The 21,819-nt window shown below is 34.3% G+C and overlaps 1 protein-coding gene across 12 annotated transcripts in view; it reads right to left on the bottom strand.

The window, feature by feature from the left end:
* Positions 1-9,035: 9,035 nt before the first annotated feature.
* The window catches only part of UTRN (utrophin), a 639,104-nt gene continuing 626,320 nt past the window's right edge, over positions 9,036-21,819 (bottom strand). For 9 of the 12 annotated variants that reach the window (XM_031968408.1, XM_012549382.3, XM_023503255.2 and 6 more), the window contains 2 exons: positions 13,719-13,741; positions 9,301-11,292 (listed from right to left, as the gene is read on the bottom strand). In XM_031968408.1, the coding sequence (XP_031824268.1) occupies positions 11,284-11,292; positions 13,719-13,741 (32 nt within the window). In that variant the 3' untranslated portion in view covers positions 9,301-11,283. Of the gene's footprint in view, positions 11,293-13,718; positions 13,742-21,819 lie in introns of all 12 variants that reach the window. The other 3 variants (XM_012549387.3, XM_023503254.2, XM_023503253.2) reach the window with 1 other exon arrangement.

Here is a 21,819-nt window from a genome sequence, read left to right on the forward strand (position 1 = left end):
GACAAGAACTCTCTATTTGATAAAAACTGCCAGGAAAAATGGAAAGAAATTTAGAAGAAATTAAGCTTATATCATCATACACATAAACACACACACACACACACACACACCTTCTACCATATTCCACAATACATTCTAAATGAATATGACAATATTAAAGATCATTCTATAAAAATGTTAGAGGCATTTTTATGTGGCTATTAATATTTTGTAATTCTTTTGAAAATGTTTTTTTCACATTGGATATTGGCTAAAAGAAATTGTAATGTATGTTAATGTAATCGAATATTATGTGTGGTCAGAAATGATGAACTGATAAATGTACAGCATGGAAAGACGTACATGAATACCTCATCGTGTGATGATAATGAGGGTGGGGATTAAAGTAGTCTCGAATAAGATATAGAATATGATAAGTTCGGATGAGGTGAAAGCTATGATCAAGGATAGTTGGAGAATAATAAGTGTAGTTAAGCAGATTTTTTTTCGTGTCAATGGCTCATGGGCTAGATGGTTTTGGCTAGCAATGATTATTAGTGGAAGGAGTCAGCATGATAGAATAAGTAGTGGGCCTGATAAGGAGTCTAGGGAGAAAGAGTTATTATAATTATAGCCTAAGTCAGAATTGTGATAGAATAGAGTTAGGCTTCAGATGCTAATAATAAAACTGTATGTGGTAGTATTAATTCATACTCAGGATTTTTTGGAGTGCCATGTTAGGGGAATGAGCATGAAGGTTGATGTAAGGATTTTTAGCATTGTAGCAGGTTTAGGTTTTGGACGTAATCATTACCGTGGGTTGCTGAGATTTTGACTAATAGTGCGAGGCCTACTCCTGCTTCACAAGCTGAGAAAACTAGTAGGGGTTATAGACATTGAGAATATGTGGAAATGGGTGATTAGGAGGGTTATAAGGATGAACAAGGACAATATTATCCCTTCCAGGTATAGGAGGGTGGATATTCATTCTGATGCAGAATGAAGCAAAGCAAACAATATATACACACATTTACTACAACGATGTAAATAGAAAGAAACACAGAGAAATCATAAGTGAATGTTGCAAAATCATAAAAAACAAACATTGCTCAAAAGAAGAGATGAGGATATCCCCAACCAATTCCTTTGCAGAGATAAGAGGTATACATGTTGTTGCACGTTTGCATGTTTTCAGACTTTTTTTTAAGTGCAATTGATTATGTGGACTCTCTGCTCATCCCTCTCCTTCTCTCTCTCTCTCTTGTCTCTCTCCCACTCTGCCTTTCTCTGTTTCTCTTGCTTACTGTCTCTCTTACTTGCTCTCTCTGTGTGTCTCACTTGCTCTGCTTCTCTCACTTGCTCTGCCTCTCTCTCACTCACTCACTCACACTGTCTCTTGCTTGCTCGCTCTGTCTCTTCCTTGCTCTGCCTGTCTCTCTTGCTTACTGTCTCTGTCTCTGGCTTGCTCACTCTGTGTCTCACACTCTGTTTCTCTCACTCATTCTGCCTCTCTTCCTTGATCTGCCCATCTCTCTTGCTTGCTCTGCCTCTGTTTCTCATTCACTCTGTCTCTCACTCCCTATCTCTCCGTTTCTTGTTTGCTCTGCCTCTCACTAGCTCTGCTTCTGTCTCTTGCTTGCTGTCTCTTTCTCACTCTGCCTCTGTCTCTCGCTTGGTCTATCTCTAGCTTGCTCTGTTTCTTGTTTGCTCTGCCTGTCCCTCTCTGCTTGTCTCTCTTGCTTGCTCTGCCTCTGTCTCTCACTCACTCTGCTTCTCTTGCTCACTCTGCCTGTCTCTGTCTCTCTCTCTCTCACTCTATCTCTATCTGTTTCTTGTTCACTCTGCTTCTCTCTCACTACCTCTGCTTTTGTCTCTTGCTTGTACTATCACTTGCTCTGCCTCTGTCTCTCACTCACTCTGCCTCTGTCTTTCATTTACTCTATCTCTGGCTCACTCTGTTTCTTGTTCACTCTGCCTCTCGCTCGCTCTGCCCGGCTCTCCTGCTTGCTCTGCCTGTCTCTGACTCGCTCTGTTTCTTGCTGGCTCTGCTTCTGTCTCTTGCTTACTTTCTCTCACTCACTCTGCCTGTCTCTTGCTCGCTTGCTCTGTGTGAGTTGCTTACTGTGTTTCTCTGGCTTGCTCTGCCTCTCTGTCTTTCCCTTGCTCTATCTCTCTTTGTCATTGGCTCAGCGTGTGTGTGTGTTTTTATCTGTCTCTGTTTCTCTGTCTTAAAAATACTGTTTGATATATGAGATGGCTCTCTGGGAATGGGAGAGAGAGACACACTGTGGGAAAATTAGGATAATGTAAAAAAAAAAAAAGCAAAAGACATCAATAAAAACTTAATTAAAAAAAAAGAATGTCAAGGTTTGTTTTTAAAAGTTTTATCTGATTTTTAGATTCAAGATAAAGCAATATTATAAAGATTTTTGTTGTTATTGTTCAGTGGTGTTTGTTTGACTCTGTGACCCCATTTGGAATTTTCTTGGCCAAGATACTAGAAGGGTTTGCCATTTTCTTCTTCAGTTCATTTTACAAATGAGGAAACTGAAGAAACAGAATGAAGTGACTTGTCCAGCATTACACAGCTGGTGCTCAAGATCACATCTGAAATCAAGTTTTTCTGACTCCAGGCCCAGGGGTCTATTTACTGTACCATCCAATTGCCTTTTACATTCCTATGAGCTTGTCCATTATTAGCACATTAGCTTTTTGAGATAACTAGAACTTCTCAGAAGAGCTGATGAACAAAAGATATCTACCACAAACAACACAACCATCATCCAAAATGAAATTTATAGTTAATTTCCTGACCATAAGGACAATTTCAGCATCCAGAGTCCAAGTGTTAAGAGGAAAAGAGAATTCATTTGAAAATTGCCTTTTATAATATTTACTTGTTAAAAGGGATGTTCTTTAAACCCAAAGCTTCAAAGTTCATTGCTTTCCCCCACTAAAGTTACTCAATTTTAATACAATGATATGCAATTATGTTCTCAGGCCATTCTGTGGAATTGGAAATGTAAACACTGATTGCTCTCCAAGCACTGGCTCAGGCAAACAGCTGTTTGTATATCTTGTTTTCAATTCACAATTATGACAGCTTGTAGGCACATGTTTGGCAATCAAAATGAGCTACTTTCTGAGATCTGGATCCATTGAACTTAGGAAAAATGGTCTGTTTATTGTACTACACTAGCATTTAACAATGGCCTGGTCAAAAAAGATGTGGTTTGAGTATCTATTCTCAAACAGAAACTGCAGGGTTAGATTTTCAGTAGATTTGAATTCTAAGATATAATTTAAAAAAAAATAATGCTGAAAATCTCATCCTGCAAACCCCTTAATATCTAAATTCCAACTATTGTTATATTATGATTTTTAAAAATAGAAATGGATTGTTTCAGTGCTTTTGAAGAAGTATTTTCAATACTTGTTGATTTTCAATTCTGTTAATTATAACCTTAGAACTTTTTCTTCCATTTCTAGTCCTAGGCCTTAGATTTTCCTTATGACTGTAAGTCTCCTAGGTCACCAGTATGATGGGGCATAGAATTCTAAAGTTAGACATCTTTGCTGAGGCAACTGGGGTTAAGTGACTTACTCAGAGTCACACAGCTGGGAAGTGTTAAGTATCTGAGGCCAGATTTGAATTCAGGTCCTCCTGATTTCAGGGCTGATGCTTCACCTAGCTGCCCTTAGACATAATTTTGAATCTATACTATGCTCTTGATCAGTTTTGAGATTTTTTTTCAGACTTTAGATCCGAGTCTCAATTTGTTCATCTGTATTCTGGTTATAATTACATAACTCATGTCAGATTTGTGGTATGGATCAAAATAAGTGATTAATACAAAGTGGTTTTGTTTTTAATTTTATAGGGTTAAGTGGGTCTGAAAACTTTAGAAGCTACTTTACTTAGTTATAATTGTCCATGGTCATTAATGATTATTTCTTAGATATTTTTTACTTCTTCATGACTTTTGATCCACTGTCTAAAGCAAATTCAGAATTCATTTTATCTAGGGTATACTAGATGGGGTTTATTGGCCTATTTTCTATCCCAGGATAGGTTTTATCCACTCAAGGGACTTTCTTATGGAATTGTTGAGTTTTGGTGTTTCAGCATATTTGTCATCCAATTTCTCTTCCCCTTCAGCCATGTGAAAGACAATAAGTAGATAAAGACACGTTCCCATCATACTTAAAAATCAGCAATAGTTCAATTCTATGAACAAGATAGCACTTATAAGTTCAGAAATCAGAAAAAGGAAAAAAGTATTCTTTTACTTATTTCAGAATTTAATAATAATCAGATATGTTTGATAAAAATTGTTATAATACATGGGCAGCCCAAATGGCTATTTTTTCTTTCATGATTCCTGGCTCTCTGTATCCTGTAGAGTATGGTCCTCAAGTTTATCATATTTAGAAATCTTTTTTTCTGATGAATTGTTGCTAAAAACAAATATATAAAATATAATTTATAAATCATTTGCAATGGAGCCTATGGGTTGTTAGTATCTGCACTACTAGTTCACTTTGCTATCAAGACAGTAGGAAAAGAGCAGCTAGTTGGTGTAGTGGATAGAGTGCCAGTCCTGAAGTCAAGAAGACTTGAGTTCAAATCAGACTCCAATACTTAACACTTCCTGGCTGTGTGTCCCTGGGCAAGTCACTTAACTTCAAATGCCTCAGCAAAAAAAAAAAAAAAAAGAAAAAAAAAGACAGTAGGAAACTGAATTAGTAGTCAGAAGGTTGTCCTGATTCCATGTATACTATAATAAGGGATTAGATGCTTTCTTGGGTAGTTCATTTCAGGCTGTGATCAAGTCTTGAGAATGATCCCTATTTCACTATAGAATGAATTTTTTAAAGTGACTAGCATAAGTTGTATCTGTCAAGTAATTCTCCTTTTCCATGAACAATACTAAATAAATAAGAACAATTCCCAAACAACTTTTTCTAGATGCCATGGAAACCACTGCCATTTTTAGGTGTTACTAATGTATTAACATATCCATGAATATTTAATGTTTTAAAATCTTATGTTTTCATTGTGCCCTCTATTGATAGAAAATATTAAAGTAAAAATACTTTCTTTTATAAATTTACAAGACTTTTTTAAAAAATCTGTTTCTGTTACCTGATATTTGGCAAATAAAAAAAAAGTTTATTTAAAAAAATATATCCATGAGTACAGCATCAAAGGGCAATGGATAGTGTGTCAACCTTAGAATCAAGAAGATACATCTTCAAATGTGGCCTCAGACTGTTTGCCTCAGTTTCCTCATCTGTAAAATGAAGTGGAAATTGAAATGACAAACTACTTTAGTATCTTTACCAATAAAATCCCAAATAGAGTCACAAAGAATCAAGCTTTACTGAAAAGACTCAACAAACAGGCTTAATGGAAGATCTATATTATTCCTTATTGGTCATGTGACTTCTCAGACTTGGTCTTTTCTTTAAGGCAAAGATATGCATCAGATGACCCCAGAAGCCACTTAGCACTTAAATGCAAGAAGCTTATGAACTTCACTGAGTAACATTTTAGAATAGCTGTTTTTAGGTACTGCAATCTTGTTTGTTAGTAAACTCACAATGTAAAAGATACCCTTTCTGAAATGATTCTGACAAATGGTTCATCCTAGCCATATTTTGCTGGTGGTTATTCTACTTAAACTCTATATTTTGAGGGTAAAATTTACTTTGGTCAATAAGCCTTTATCCATTTACTAAAATTGGCATATCTACCTTAAAGTACCAAAAATGCAAATTTTGATCCACAAATAATGATCTCAAGTTTTGAGACTTCACACTTCTATCTTTTTTTTTGAAAAACATTTAAATGTCACATATGGAAGAGTAGCATAAATTAGAACATATACTCACATTTATAGTTTAAGTTTTACAAAACATTTCCTTCGAAGCCCTTTGAGGTCAGTTGTATATATATTATTTTTCCCATTTTTATAGATGTAAAAACTAGAGACAGGTTTGGGAGTTTAACTGATTTAATAATATCTGATGGTGAAGTAGCATTTTATATATTTCATTATTTCATTCAATCTCATCTCCTTGTGACTAAAGTTCATCCTCTATCACTCTCACTTTATAGATGAGGAAATAGGTTGGGAAAAGTCCCCCACCCAGCACTGGCCACCTTAGTAAGCTCTGGAGATGAAATTGAAATCTAAAACTCCTGATTTCAACATTCTTTCTCCTATATTCATGGCATCTTTTTGATGTTGGGTAATCTAATATATTCATAATTAACAAGAAAAGCAGCTCAAAGGTATTAGGGAAAATCAGAAAAAGGAAAATTGCAGGGCTTAAGCTATTAAAAGGATTTTTAAAATAATTAATTCCAATCCCCTCTTTTTACAACTATGTAAACTGAGGCACAGAGAAATCAAGATCATGTATTAGGTCATACATATTGCAGACAGCATAATTATAAGAGTATGAGTGGAGTCACAGGCTGTGAAATGACAAATACTTAACTGGGCTCTTTAGGAGAAATTGGACTACTAGGTGGCACAGTAGATAGGATGCCAAACATGGAATTGGGAAGACTCCCATCATGTTCTTTAGTCTAGACAATCAATAAATCAAGCTCTAATTAGTGGGGTTGGCAATTCTAAGGTATAAATGCTCACACTGAATATTTAACAATCAGCTCTTTCAAGCCTGTTGAAATGTGCATGCTCCTGCATGGTTACTTACCTGTGTCCAGCTCCTTCAAATTCCACAGCTTTTCACTCTATCATTCATTTAATAAACATTTGTTAAGTACCTACTATGTGCCAGGAATGGTGCCAAGTGCTCGGGGATACACACACACACACACAGGCAGCCCCTGTTCTCAGTGAGCTTATAATTTAATCTTTACCTGTTGATTGATATACAGGAGAAAGAAGTTCCATGTGATTAGACTTACTTCAGTTCTTAGGCTTTGTCTCCAAGTCTAATTTATGTCAACGTGTAGTACTCCATGACTGTTTTGTCACACACAAATATTAAAAGATTGGATTTTGTTTTCTAATTAAAAGAATGTAGGGAATGCTAAAAAATTATGGAACTGGCAATTACTTACCTGTCTCGATTAACAATGACTACTTTTGTAAATTACAATCTGTAGGTTGCCCGGGAGAATCAATATTTATGATTTTAAAATTTTTATTCATTTTCTTCTACTTTAATTTCTACTTTCTTCCAGTTATCTACTCGTTTGGTCAGAAAAAGCCACAATTTGTGAAAAATGAATGGGACCTGCCCCTTTCTCAGCCATTGGCGTTAAGTGGAAAGAGCAGGAGACTTGGAGGTGAGAGACAATTGCGTTTGAATATCAGCTCTGATTTTGCCCACTATTAAAATATAGCAACCTTCTCAATCTAAAGAAGCTGCAGGAATGCTCAAAAATCAAAGAAGGAATCTTAATAGTAAAAGCCTCTAACCCCCTTTTCTAATAACAGGAATATTGATTATATTGAATATTGATTAGCATCCGTGAAAAGAGAGATGAGCCTATAGTCAGGAAGGCCCAAGTTCAAATATAGTCTCAGCTATTTCTTGTGACAGTAGTCAAGTAACTAAAATACTGCTTCGTTTTCCTCAACTATAAAATGTGAATAACAATAGTACTTACATTCCAGGGCTATTTTAGAAGATCAAATGAAATATTTGTCAAGTACTTAGCACAATACTTAGCTAATTTTTCTTGTTCAGTCATGTCATGATCCCATTTAGGGGTTTTGTGCCAAAGATACTTCAGTGGTTTGCCATTTTCTTCTCAGATTCATTTTACAGGTGAGGAAGTTGAGGTCAAACTGGGTTAAATGACTTGCCCAGGGACACACTTTTAGGAAATATTAAGTGTCTGAGGCCACATTTGAACTCGGGTCCTTCTAAGTTAAGGCTTGATGCTCCATCTACTGCACTATCTAGCTGTCCCCATATGCTTTCTAAAGGAAAATATTTACTTTGGGAGCCTGAGGCACCTCACTCAAGATCTTTTCCATTTTCTTTGCCCTTCAACTCCACAGCCAGGGATTAAAAACAGTTCAAGTCTTACTGGAGGAGACCCCTTTTCCCTTTTAAGTAAATTGTAGTCATAGTTCTTCCTTTCATTTTAACTTCAACCTTCCAAAAGCAATCCAGAGCTCTTTGTCCTCAAAATGGGTGCGAAGCTGGCCAAATTCAGCTATTCCAGATTCTCCTGTGAAGTGACCCAGAGCCTCTGAGACTTTTCAGTCCCTTCCTGTGCCCGTTATTTATTAGGCAATTTGTTCTAAGAGGCACACCTGGGGCCTTAACTAGCCCATTGATCTAAAGGTAAGGATTCTTCCAGCTGGGAGCTTATCAGCAATATATTTCTATAAGCAACAGGAGGACCAAGATGTTGGCATTTACACCATAATGAGCTAACAAGTTTAGCTGGGGGGTAATTTTGGAAAACTATTTTTAAAAAATACATTATTATGTATGACAAGGAAAGAGTTTTAGATTCATTGTAATAATATGTTCTCAGTTCTTTTCACATGCAAATACTAACCCAACCAGTTACTGAAAATCAGTCATTTTTCCCCGTTTGGTATCCTTTTGTAGGAAATTTACTCTAAAAATGTTGATTAATTTGAATTTATCGTTATGCTTTTCTTTATTTTGGTAGACTACTCTATGTGTTTCTTAAACCTTGTCGGGGGGAAAAAATCTTCATTGCAAGTAGACCCAAGGAATATTATTTTCCCCTTTGGAAATATTTTATTAAAAACTTATGAGTAATTCTTAATACTTATCCTATATAATACATCTGTTTGATCATATAAAAATAGGCATTCTAAGAATGCAATGTCAAGAAATAAAGTTGAAATGGCAATCATATCATTTTGGTGTCACTAGCCAATAGGCTCTGTGTATTCTGTGTAAGATCAACATCACTGTAATTCCACTCCTCGCCCCCAAAAACCTGGTTATTAAATTTGCAAAGTAAGTGCAAATTGGTATGTGTGTGAAAGCACCAACGAGTATTATATGTGAGAAAGAAAGAGAAATCACAGAAAATATGTAGATTTATTGAGAAACATTATCTCTATATATTTTTACTTTCATAAATGTATTTTCAAGCCTCTAGTTCTATCACTGAACAATAGCCTTTTAAATATAATTTATTTCTTAGCTGAGTAATATCAGAGCAATCTTGTGTTAAAAATTACTTTTATTCTGGATGAAAAATAGAGTATATAACCAGATTAGATGGTGGTGTATGATCCATTCTTTCCCACATACCTCAAAAAAATTACATAACTTTTTCTAATAATTGCTGCAATATATTCCTTTTTTATTTCTTATTACTCAGAGGAAGAATGTTACAATGTAGTGTTTTAAGTAGCTTTTACTCAGTAGCAGAACAGAGGACATACTTTGCATACAAATACAGGCATAAAAACAATTTAATACATAACCTCTCAAAGTAATAACAAGAAAGACACCAAATCTACAGCTGTGAACTTCAGTGTTCAGGGATATTTCTTTTTCCTTAATTAAAAAGGGGTGCTTTTTTGTTTTTCTTGGCTACAGTGTGGTCTGGTAAAAGCTATAGACTTTGCAGAATACAGTAGCATAAAGCTATTTCCAATACTATGAATGAAGATGGGTTTGAGGTAGAAAGGCGGTCATGGCTTTCCTCTCATATAAAACAATTTTTCTTTTCAAAATATCTCTGCTGCAAATAGATCCCAACCCAACCCTCCCCACCCTTTCCAAAAGAACAAATTTTGTTAACTTTGAATCTCCTCCTGGCCATATCCCAAGTAAAGAGAATCCAAAGTTACCATGTCCTGATGACTTATAAGCATACATTCTACAATCCAAGGACTCTGTTTTTGGGGATGAGTCTCAGTTCATTTAGGGGCTTTCTTATGTATCTATGAGTATAACATTGAATAGGCTTTTGCTTTCTCTGTTTGGTAAATATATAGTATGTTTACTGAATCAGATATTAACTTGATGCTGAGCCAAATGCCCAACTGTACTCAGTGCAGCAGAACTCGTCCTCCAAGTGTTAATTTAAATTTCATGTAATTGCCTATAAAATTTTCTTCCCTAAATGTGATAATCAATAAAGGGAAATCAAGTCTTCCATTAATTAGCCTTTAAAAAGTACTTCTAAAGAAGTCATGTGATCTCTGTAATGCAGTGACTCAAACTCCATGGTTGATCATTGCATTTAGAAAGAAAATAAAAGTTTCAAGTATTGGAAAGGGCTTATTTTTTTCTTTTCTTTCCTTTTTTTAAAGTACAAAAACCCCCCATCAACAACAAAAACACGCTCAGAAGGAATAAAGGACATTCTTTTGCTTTGACATAACAATTAGGTGTGGGAATAGTTTGTACTTCATGGCTGAAAATCTAGATCTTGGAAAGCTGGAAAGGGTGTTTGTTTCTGGGTAAAAAAAAAAAAATGCTCTTTGGGAAATTTTCAATTAAAAAGTTCTTTAAGATTACACTTACACAATTAAATGTTATTTTTCTCCAGGGTAAAATTTGACATTAATCTCCAAGAGCAATCACTTTCTTATATGGCTGGGAAATCAAATGAAAGAAAAAAAAAAGATAATCCAAAAGAAATATTATTCCAGGTAGTAAAAGTTTTGTAGGTGAGTGTGCAATTGTTAGTGAAGCTAAACAGTATGCACATAGCTGAGTGATGAGAACCTAATTCTTAATAAATAACATCTGAGTGAATTAAGTGACCCTGTTATTGTGGCCAGTCATGGAAAATAATTCCAGGCTTTTCAGATACCTACTTGGTCAAATGGCTGATGTATGTCAATAACTTCAACATCATCAAAATGTCAGTAGATAAATGAAGTCACTGTCAAAAGTAAATATGAGGAGCAGAAAGGAATGTATAAATGTAACATTTTGCTTCTAATTATTTTATGCAATTCTCTTCCTGGTTATCAAAAAAGAAGGTACAATATATAAAGCCCCCACCCCCTTTCCCAATGCTGTATATTTATACAAATCAAGGACAATATAACCATTTCCAAATACCTCTCTTCATCAATTTACAATTGCATAGAAAGGGAAGAAAACAAGAACTTATTATTATAAAAACATGACATCCCCATCTTTGGATCTTCCATGTTTTACTCCTTCAGTAGAAGACACAGTCAGAGTGAAACAATGTGAACTTCAAGGTGCCATGCAGAGTCTGAGTCAAGGAAATTTCAAATTGGCGTCGTTGAAAACGGTAGGATTGTATGTCAGGAAGTGTTGGCCAACCAGGTGAATGCTTCACATTGCCTGTGTGAAGGGAACACAGCACTGTCAAGACAGTACTTCCAAAAAAACCACTTCAGATAGCTCAGACTTGCAACTTTTTAAAGGAAAACAAAAACAAAAACATATCCCAGTTCTCTCTAAAAAGCTCAAGCAATATTTTCCTAAAACAGACAATAGTGTTGTGTGACTTTTCATATCTCTCCATGTCCACCTTCCTTTCCACCAGCCTTAATATTTTATTGTCATCTAATCATCTTCTATTCACTGCAATGTTTGGAATCATTTTCTTCTTTTGGGGGAGGGAAAATTACTTTTCTATGAATATGATTTTCTTTCTCCCTGAGTCACCTTTCCATGTCCTACACACATGCTTCTTATAGGATCCCATGTCTATTCATGGACAGTTATTCTATACCTCACATAAATAAGACGAAATCACAGAAGGATTTTTGCAAATCCATACTCCTTTAAATGGGAGTACATCTCATGTCAGACATTTTGTCCTGTTTATGTATAGTTTTATAAGCACTCTAGAAAATTTACTCAGAAAGTTATTATATGGATCTGGATTTTAAAGAATATTTCTTCATCACCCCCCCAAATGTTTCCTCATACTTTGCTGCTCAGAGAAGCAAGAGTTTCAAATGTTGCTTACTTATTATCATTTTCTGCAACAATGTGAAGTTAAAAGAATTTCTGATTTATTTCTGCAGACATAAGGGAGCAATGGAGTATGTCATCAGATTTGGGATCAGTGAGTCTTGGTTATGAATTTCTCAGATTCAGTTTCCTCATTCATTAATAGGAATAATAATACACTCACAAAGACATTATAAAGATCAAATGAGAATATAAATATATATATAAAAGGCCTCTTTATGCTGTTGTACATCTGTTGTACAGCTAAAAGAGCACTCAATAGGAAGATAGGAAGATGTGAGTTCAGAACTGTATGAACTTGATAAGGTTTTCTCATCTGTGTAATGGGATAATAATCATAATAATATCTAATTCACAGGGCTTTTATGAAGATAAGCAATAAGTACTATACAGGCAACGGCTACTATTAATATTGCTAATAATAATGATGAAGTACATTATAAGGCTTAAAGCCTTTATCTTTTTAAGTCTTTATTATAAAGACAATAAGCTCTGACAAATGAAACCATAGATTTTGGGAGTTAGCTATACCTATAAAGGTCTAAAAGCTGTAATAACAATGTGTGAAATTGAAAAGTTAGAAGTAGGTCAATTACGTGATAAAATTCTGATTTCTTGAGTTTTCTCAAGGGAAATGAATTTCTTGTTTTGTTATTTATTTCCTATTTATCCAATATACAGCTTTCATTTTATACATTTATTTGTGCATTGTCTCCTTTTCTTAGACCATAAGTTTCTTGAGGACAGGGACTGTCTTTAGCCTCCTTTCATATTCCCAATGCTTTAGCACAATGTCTGACATAGTGTAGCCCTTTAATAAAAGCATATTGATTGAGTGATTAAGAGGGAGTCAGAGGCAGCAATATATAATGAAAAAAATCAGGAATCAGAAAACTAAGGTTTAGTTCCCAGTTTTGCCAGCAACTAAACAGATAAGCTTGGGGTAACTGCCACCCTCTTTGTCCTCTCTGTACAAACATAAAATGAGCAGCGTTGAACAAGATGATCTTTTAAGTTGCTCCTCTTGTTCTAACTTCCTGATGCCAGGTCTGAAGATTTTCAAAGGTTCAAATTAATTATTAGCACAGAAGATAACTCATTTTTTTTTTCCCTTTTTACTTCTTTAATGAGAGCAATTGATGAGTTCTTGTAGGAAAATGCTTTTTCTAACAGTTTATCATTTTTGTGTGGTACTTTTCTATTAAAAATTTAAACCATGATCTGTTATAGGTAGTGCAGTTATTAGGTTACTATTTTATGAAACATACTGAAAAGTCATAAGGAGAAATCAGTGAAGGGTTATATCCAAGCAAGATTTAAAATTAAAGCTGGTTTTCTCAAGGAACAAAAGCACTTTTGTGGCATTCGATTAAATTTTTTTTAAAAGTCAGCTACTGTGACAGTTATATTGGATTGACATCTTCTCCAGAAGACGGCTTAGAAGAACAATAGTCCTGCATTTTTGTTCTGGGCGATCGCACCCTATGCACATAACACCATTAGTGACTTCTCTAATACAACACAGAACACTGAACACATGCTACTTTTGGGTTTCTCTACAATGAAAAGGCATCTTGAGGCACTGACTTGATGGCTTTTTTTCCCCATCTTTGACAAATTACCATAATGAGTCAAGTAGCATTTAAATGTCAAACAGATTTTCTTATTTATGTGAGCTGAATGGCATAGACCTGATGAAAAGCACCCCTGAAAAAGCAAATGGAGACAATCCACCTCTCTTTTCTCAGTAAAACAAAAACCATCAATTCAAGCAGCTCATTTCTTACCTGTGGCTTGCTAGGGAGGTTTGCTGAAAATGAAAACAAAAGAAATCAATTAGGGAAATGTCAATAAATACTGAATCATCAGGGCTATCTTAATATGCATCTGGTTTGCTGACAATATGATTTCAGACATGCAGATGTACAGCATTTACCACTGTGTGTAAGATAATGGCCCAACTGTTAGGCTGAAGATAATAAGAAATAGGGATTTTTTGTTTGTTTGTTTAAATGATTTAATGAATTCTAAGTTTCTTCCAAGTTAGCTTTTCCATATGCTTAAAGAGGCAAATTTCTCATCAAACTATGCAAAACATATGCTAATCTTTTCAAATAAGAAAAATAACAAAACATCCAATGAGTAAAAAGCTTTGCAAAAAACACTAAACTTTTATTTTAGTTACATCACTTTCTGCCATGTTAAATAGCTGACATCAAAATAGAGCTGACTTCAAATAATATGCTTAATAGGCAAATTCATAGCATACTGTTTTGGAAGAATGAGTTCTATTTTCAACATCACTTTCCAACAAACAATTTCTGATTTACCATTTGTTCACATGGTGGATACATAACCTCTCTTTCTGAGCCATCAAGTACAGCACTATTCCATGCTTTCCCACTTAGCAACAGATAACTTTTCTATCTTTATTGAGTAGATTGAGGCAATTTAACAAAGACTCCTCATCATTCATCCAAGGTATTTCAAAAATCCTCTATATTTTATTCCATCCTTACCTTAGGCTAAAATGAATCTAGTTCTACTAAGTCCAGGGAGTTAATTTAAAGTATTGTCAATAAATTTTGTTTATTACCCTAGTTTGTGGTGATCCCTCCCCCAACCAAAAAAAAATACATTTCCAAGTCACTCACTTGAAAAAAATATCTCAATTACATCTTGGAGGCAGGGTATGAAGGTGAATGATGGAGATCTGCGACTGACTATAACTTTTATCCCTGTACAAAATGCTCAAATGAGCATTTTGCTTCTTACAATCTTAGAAGGGTTACCTGGAGGCACTGAGAGATTAAGTGATTTGCCCAGTTACTTACACTGTGTGATGTGTCCTGAGATCACACAATCAGGCAAGACTTAAAACCAAGTTCTACTGAGTGAGATCTGTTTTCAGATTCTTCTATTCGCTATATTTGTAGAATATTATATTGTCATGTACACAGTTTCTTGGATATAGTTATGTTTTTGTTATAAGCGACAAGAAAGCATGCTGAATAACCAAATCTATAATTTAACCTACTTTGCTTCATATCATCATTTCTCAGTTTGCCTACATATAGTTTATAGAAATATATTTTTCAAAGGAAGGAAGGAAATTACTGAATTTGCCAGGGTTTTAGTTTTGTATGACTGTCATAAACATACAAATACATTCAGTCACAGTCAGAACAAGTCAGCAGGGCACAATAATAAAAAGGCATTTTGTCAGTCCACCAGAAAAATATTTGTCATGCTTCATTCAATGCTCAGTGTCTACCTCATTAAAATAGTAGGGGAGAGGAAAACAAGAACTGATTATTAAACAAAAAAATCCATTCATTAACAAATTAAGCAAGTTCACAGATGAATAAACAAGCAGCATTAAGAAGAAATTATAGTTGTCATCCTTTCTATTCCAAAAGTTAATGGTGTGACTGAAAAAAAGAGCCTTATAAAGACAACTAAATACAGGATAAATTCAGATCTGTGGAATTAGCTTTTCAGAGGATAAGAATGCTCAAATGACAGGTAAGTATAACCAGATATAGATGTATCCTATGCAAAAATACTTCATATGTCAAAGTAGTCATCCATGTAATTAGAATTTATAATCACAGAAAACTTTTAAAGATTTCTAACTCATTTCAGAGGAGTAATTGACATGTGTTAGTGTTAACTTTTAATTCACAAAAGGGATACAAATTCAAGATATATTAGTCATATGCCATTTTGAAGTTCTTGTTATAGTTGCCATAAGGACTGATTTTATTTTCAAAGAGGTCCAGTTTTGCTTATTTGGAAAAATCTTCCAAAGAGGTCATTATGGCTTTAAAAAATGCTTATTTAAGAAATATGTCAATCCTTTTAAATGGCATTAGAAAACAAATTCTGCTTTATTCAGACTAGATAAACAATAAATATTATTGATACTGATAGGGACGTTATCAGAGAAGCATCTTTAAATTTTTAAATCAGCAAGCACTTATTAAGCACTTATTATGTTCCAGGCACACAATAAGGATCTTTATATTATGAGAGGACACCCATCATGCATTTGCCAAATGTGTACAAAGTGAGAAAAGTTGAGGGAGAAGAGAGGGATATTCATATCTGTCAGGAATTTGAAAGAGTTCAGGTAGAAGATGGTGTTTGAACTGAGACTTAAAGACAACTAGAAATTCCAAGAGAATGAGATAAGAAGGGAGAGCCAGTACAAAGACATGGAGATAAGGGATAGAAATTTTTGTATGTAGAACAACAAGAAGGCGGGCAGGGCTGGATTAACGGGTGTATGAAGGGAAGGGAAGTGGAATAAGGTTGGAAAGGTCAATGAAATCACTAAAGGAATGTACAGAGAGAAAATAAAAATGCAGTCAAGACTTGAGCCTTAAATTATACTATAGTTAGGGACTGTGACATGGATGATGAGCCAACAAGAGAAATTTTGAAGGAGTCATCACCCAGAAAGAAAGAGAACCAAGAGAGAAAGAAATTGCTTGAAAATCCTGAGATAAAGTAGTATCCTGGAGGATAGGGTGACAAAATAAGCTAAAAAGAGATAATATGAAGTCAAAGAAAAATAAATCATTCTATTTTGCAACTAAGGTATAGCTGCTAACTCTGAAAAGAGCAGTCTTAGTTTAATGATGAATTAATAATGAGGAAACTAGATTGCAGAGGATTTAGGACAGTAAATAATGAAAAAGTGAGGGGGAAATGAGCACAGATACCTCTTTTTGAGAAGAGACAAAGAAACAGGATAATGGTGGTGATAGGAACTGGTAAAGGATGAAGAACACTTGGCTATCTTTGTAGATAGCTAAGAAGGAACCAGTCAATAGAGAAATACTAGAGATTAGATACAGAGAAGGAAGATGGGAGTAAGGACAATCTGCTGGGAAATATAGGAGAGGATGGAATCAAGGATTCAGATGGGAGGGCTGGCTCTATGAAGAAAGGACCATTTAGTCAACAGAGTCTGAAAGGAGAAGAAAGTTGGGGATGATGTTAAAGAAGTCTAGGTAATAGGCACAGGGGAAAAGAGAGAGTTTGTAGTGAATGGCTTTTATTTTCTTAGTGAAAAAAGGAGTACTGTGAAAGGCTAGAGAAGAGGTTTAGAAAAAAAACTGTTGTGTGGAATGAAATAGCAATTAGGAAGGAGTAAAAAACCTATTTGCCTTCCTGCAGTGAGGTCTCAGCTGAAATTAGACGACATAAATCTGTAGTGAATATAGTCAGTATTATCACATGACTTTCTCCAGCTTTGTTCTGAAGCATGAAATAGGAACAGAGCGTAAGGATAATGGGAATAATCCAAGGTTGGGGATTCAACAGGTCTAAATGGCAAGAGGACAAAGGAAGAAGGTACACAAGAGAGGTAGAACAGTTAGTGTTGAAGTGGTTAACTAAAAGTTCAAGATTGGAGAGGGAGGAGAGTATAGCCAGAGCAGGGAAAGCCTGGGAAAGTACTGAGGGATGAAGGATCTAGAGGTAATGATGAAGATGTAGGTTAAGATTAGGAGGAATAAGGCAGATGAAAAAAAAAATCATGTAAACTGCTTGCATTTTTGTTTTTCTTCCCAGGTTATTTTTACCTTCTGAATCCAATTTTTCTGTGCAAGAAGAGAACTGTTTGGTTCTGCACACATATATTGTATCTAGGATATACCATGACATATTTAACTTGTATAGGACTGCTTGCCATCTGGGGAGAGGGTAAAGGGAGGGAGGGGAAAGTCGGAACAGAAGTGAGTGCAAGGGATAATGTTGTAAAAAAAAAAAATTACCCAGGCATGGGCTCTGTCAATAAAAAGTTATAATTTAAAAAAAAAAAAAAAATATATATATATATATATATATATATATATAAAAAGAAAAGAAAAAACATTTCAAGGATTGTGATCAGATAATGGAATTTCAAAGTTCTTTAAAACTTTGAAATGGAAAAATTGATGGCAAAATCAAGGCTGTGACTATCTTGTGTAGAAATGAGGTAATAAGGGTGTGTTAGACTGAACTGGGAGGTTTGTGTATTTGAAAGAGCAATGTGTTTGTTGCATTTACCTGGTATATTCTCATTCTCATTCTCTCTGTCTTTCTCCCCTTTCCTCTCTTCTTTCTCTCTCTCTGTTTTCTTATAAAATCTTATTGCCTGCTTCCTTTCCAGCTATCTGTCTAAAAACATACCCAAGATTGTTAATTTTTATTTCTGATCTACAGGGCTTACATATTTGTATTAATTCCCTATATGTTTTGCTTATGAGAATCAACATAGATAAATGATGCTAAGATTTTTTTTTTCATAATTGACAATTTTCTTTTTTATATGCTGGCTGTAAAATTTTGAGCAAATTGTCTATTTTAACTTTTTTGGTGTCCATTATGCTTTTTTGTTTAAGAAATATACTATCAGAAAACTTAATGAATGACCATTTTTAGTTTGATTTAATTTCTTCTAAGGAGAATTTTATTTTTACTATTTGTGAATGTGTTTCCATTTTCCAGTAACTGCAAAAAAAGCTCCAAAATTTAACCGAGTCTAATTTTTAAAACTAAAGAGTTGTTTGTTCCCAAAGGGCTAAATTAATTAATGAAACATAAGGAAAGCATATACCAAGAGGGTAAAAATAAATCTCAACAGAAGTTCAGAAATTACACTTAATATTGTCTACTTTTCAATATTTGCAGAATGTGCACTTCATATCTTAAACAGAATGTACTTTGGCTCTTTACACCAGTAAATGTTTATGTTTAATATCACTCACAGAAAGTACTACAAGAATCTAAAAGGATTACAATTTTGCAGCTTTAATGTCTCCACATATTATTGCCTATATAAGAGTGAGCTGAAATCCATTAATACATTCCAGGCATTCTAAAGATCTGTCATATGTCAACAGGATACTGAGTTAAGTCCAAGTGTAACTTGAACAATATAGGGCTCCTAGAAATTGCATTAAAAAAAAAAAACCACTCCATTTCATAACCAATAGGAAAATTTAACCTCCTAGATCTTTTCTAGATTTATAATTATATGCTTATATTCCATTATATAGTTTAAGCGAAATCTCTCTTTATTACGTTACAAGCCAATAGTGCTAAAATACTCAGAAGTCAAAGTATATTGTTTAGCAAATACTTTCTATAGATGATTTAACTTCAAGAAAGATGATAGAAATCTTACTTATGCATTTTTATTCACATAAAAGCTAGATACTCTTGGACTTCCCATTAAACATACATTGCTAATTTATTTTAGAAGTAAAATTTTTCACAATGATACTTATATATTTTATAAGGATTTGACTTGTGAACTTAGTTTTATACAACAGATATGTCATAAAGAGGAGTCCTTAGCTGGAATCTGTAACTTCTGATGTTTGCATCTTAGTTAGCTCTATGACTTTGGACAAATCCCTTTTTCATTCTGAAAATGTAGTTTCTTTATTGAAAAATGGTGGCATTTCTTTTTAACTTACATGTTGTTATAAAGACTCAATGTGACTATGCATATAAAGATACTCAGTAGCCATTAAGCATTACATAAATAAAATCTATCATAATTAATAAATATTAATTTATGTAAATAAGTGTCATTTAGTAGACTATACTAAAATTTCAATCAGTCATTAAATAATTCAAATTGTTAGGGTATCAGCTCTAAATGTATTAGTGTAACAAATTTAGTTTATTTTCTTTTGTAATTGATATGATGACTATTAAAACCCCACACATCTTTAAAATCAGCATAAATTGGTTGTGGCTGATGATCTTGAACTTGAGTCCTTAAGAGAACAATCAAACCAAATGCTGTGTGTATATGTTTTGTGTGTGTGTGTGTGTGTGCTTCCCTCTAGGATGCTAATTTTGAAACTATACCCTTCCTTTCATAAGCTTCTTCAAAGCCAAAGAAAGAGTATGTTAGAGATAAAGGGAATATTTTAATAGAGTTCAGAGAAGTACGAGAAGCTGAATCACAGGATTTTATCTAACTACTTTGAAAGAGATCACACATATCTTTTTTGTTGGCCATATTTTTCTTGCATTTGTAGAACTACAAAAGAAATCTTTGACATTTATGATTAGATGCCAGGTGAGTTTAGCTTTCAAAATTAAGTTTTTACCATTCTATTTTTTTTCCAAAAAATCACAGCTTATGCATATTTAATGATGTATTTTGCCTAATTTAGGATGGTGCTTACTAGAAAGAAAAGAGGTATGTTTGCTTTATATAATAACTCAAGTTTCTATACTTTTACAGTTTATAGTGTTTTCCTCATAATAACTTCATAAGGTCTGTGGTTCTATTGACAATTGATAGATAGGAAACTAATATAGGTGCTAGAGATACAAAGATAAAGAAATGACAGTCTCTGCCATCAAGAATGTGAATCTTGAAGAAAGAATGGGATAATAACAAGCAAAAATTGGGAGCAAGTCCAATTGCAGTTACAGGGGACAGCTTGGACAAAAGCAAAGGAATGGATATAATGTAAACTGTTCAGAGGTAAGTTGTATAAAATATACCTAGAATGTTAGGCTAAAGTCAGAATTCAGAGAGTGTCAAATGTTGAGAAAAATAATTATTTTATAGACGATAAAGAACCCTGGTCTCTGACGAGGGGAGTGATTTGTGTATTTAAAAGACTGTTTTGACAGCATTGTAAAAAAAATTAATTGGAAAAAAAAGAATGAAATACAGAGACCATTTAGTAAACTATTAGAATAGCCCAGGTAAGAGTGTAAAAAAAGATAGGAGAGTGACAAAAGTAATGTACACGATGGGAGGAATGGGATATATGTTGCCAAGGTACAAAGAAATGAGAAAACATGCCCTGAAGGGTGAGGAAAAAAATAGAAAGTGTTGGAGATTCCCAAGGCTTTGTACTCAGTGACAGGGAATGATTGTAATGTCATTGATAAAAAAAAAAAAAAATTATGGTATCTATATCCTCATTGATTAAAACCTGATTGGCTGAAAAAACTGGTTGTTTTTAGCATAGACAATATGAGAATGCTATTTTCAAGTATCTGAAGGGTTGTCATATGAAGTAAAGATTAGAATCTTTTTGTTTGACCCCAAAAGGTAGAACCATGAATGATATGTGGAAGTGGCCAAAGGTTAATTTAGCCTTCAAGTTCAGAAAAACTGCTTAACAAATAGAGTGATCCAAAAGAAGAATGGGCTGCTTTGACAGCTTATGGAGTCCCTTCTTCTCAGAAATATTCAAGTGGTTAGTCAACTATTTGTCAGGAATGACTTTAATACAAGCATTGGGCTAGATGACAATTGAGGGTCCAACTCTCAAATTCTATGGTTCTGCAGAGAAGTTAGGAAAGGTAAAGGTTTTGTCAGGTCAGTTACTGACACATTGATCTCAAGGAGGGTCAATGAATATGTATAGCCAGTAGCTGGAATTTCAAGAATTGTGCGCGGGAGTTTTAGGGTGACAGCAGAGGATACTCTTCTTCATTTTAAAAATATATTACCATCAGGGCAGCTAGGTGGTATAGTGGATAGAGAAGTCAGGAGGACCTGAATTCAAATTTGGCCTCAGACACTTAACACTTCCTATTTGTGTGACCCTGGGCAAGTCACTTAACTCCAATTGCTTCAGCAAAAATAAATAAATATATATATATACATACATATATATATATATATATATATATATGTATGTATAAAAAAAACACCATCTCCATTTTGATGCTGAAGAAATCTAAATATTTGGAAATGTTCATGGGATACAGAGCAGGAAAGTAAAGAAAAAGGAATTTGGAATTCTGGTCTTCCAACTCTAAAGGCCAGTCCCTTCTGATCATCTTGTGCTAGCTTACTCCAGATGAGACAATGACAGCTAACAGTTATATAATTATATCGTCTTCTTTGAA

The sequence above is a fragment of the Sarcophilus harrisii genome, chromosome 4, assembly GCF_902635505.1.
Source record: "Sarcophilus harrisii chromosome 4, mSarHar1.11, whole genome shotgun sequence".
NCBI classification, from domain to species: domain Eukaryota; kingdom Metazoa; phylum Chordata; class Mammalia; order Dasyuromorphia; family Dasyuridae; genus Sarcophilus; species Sarcophilus harrisii.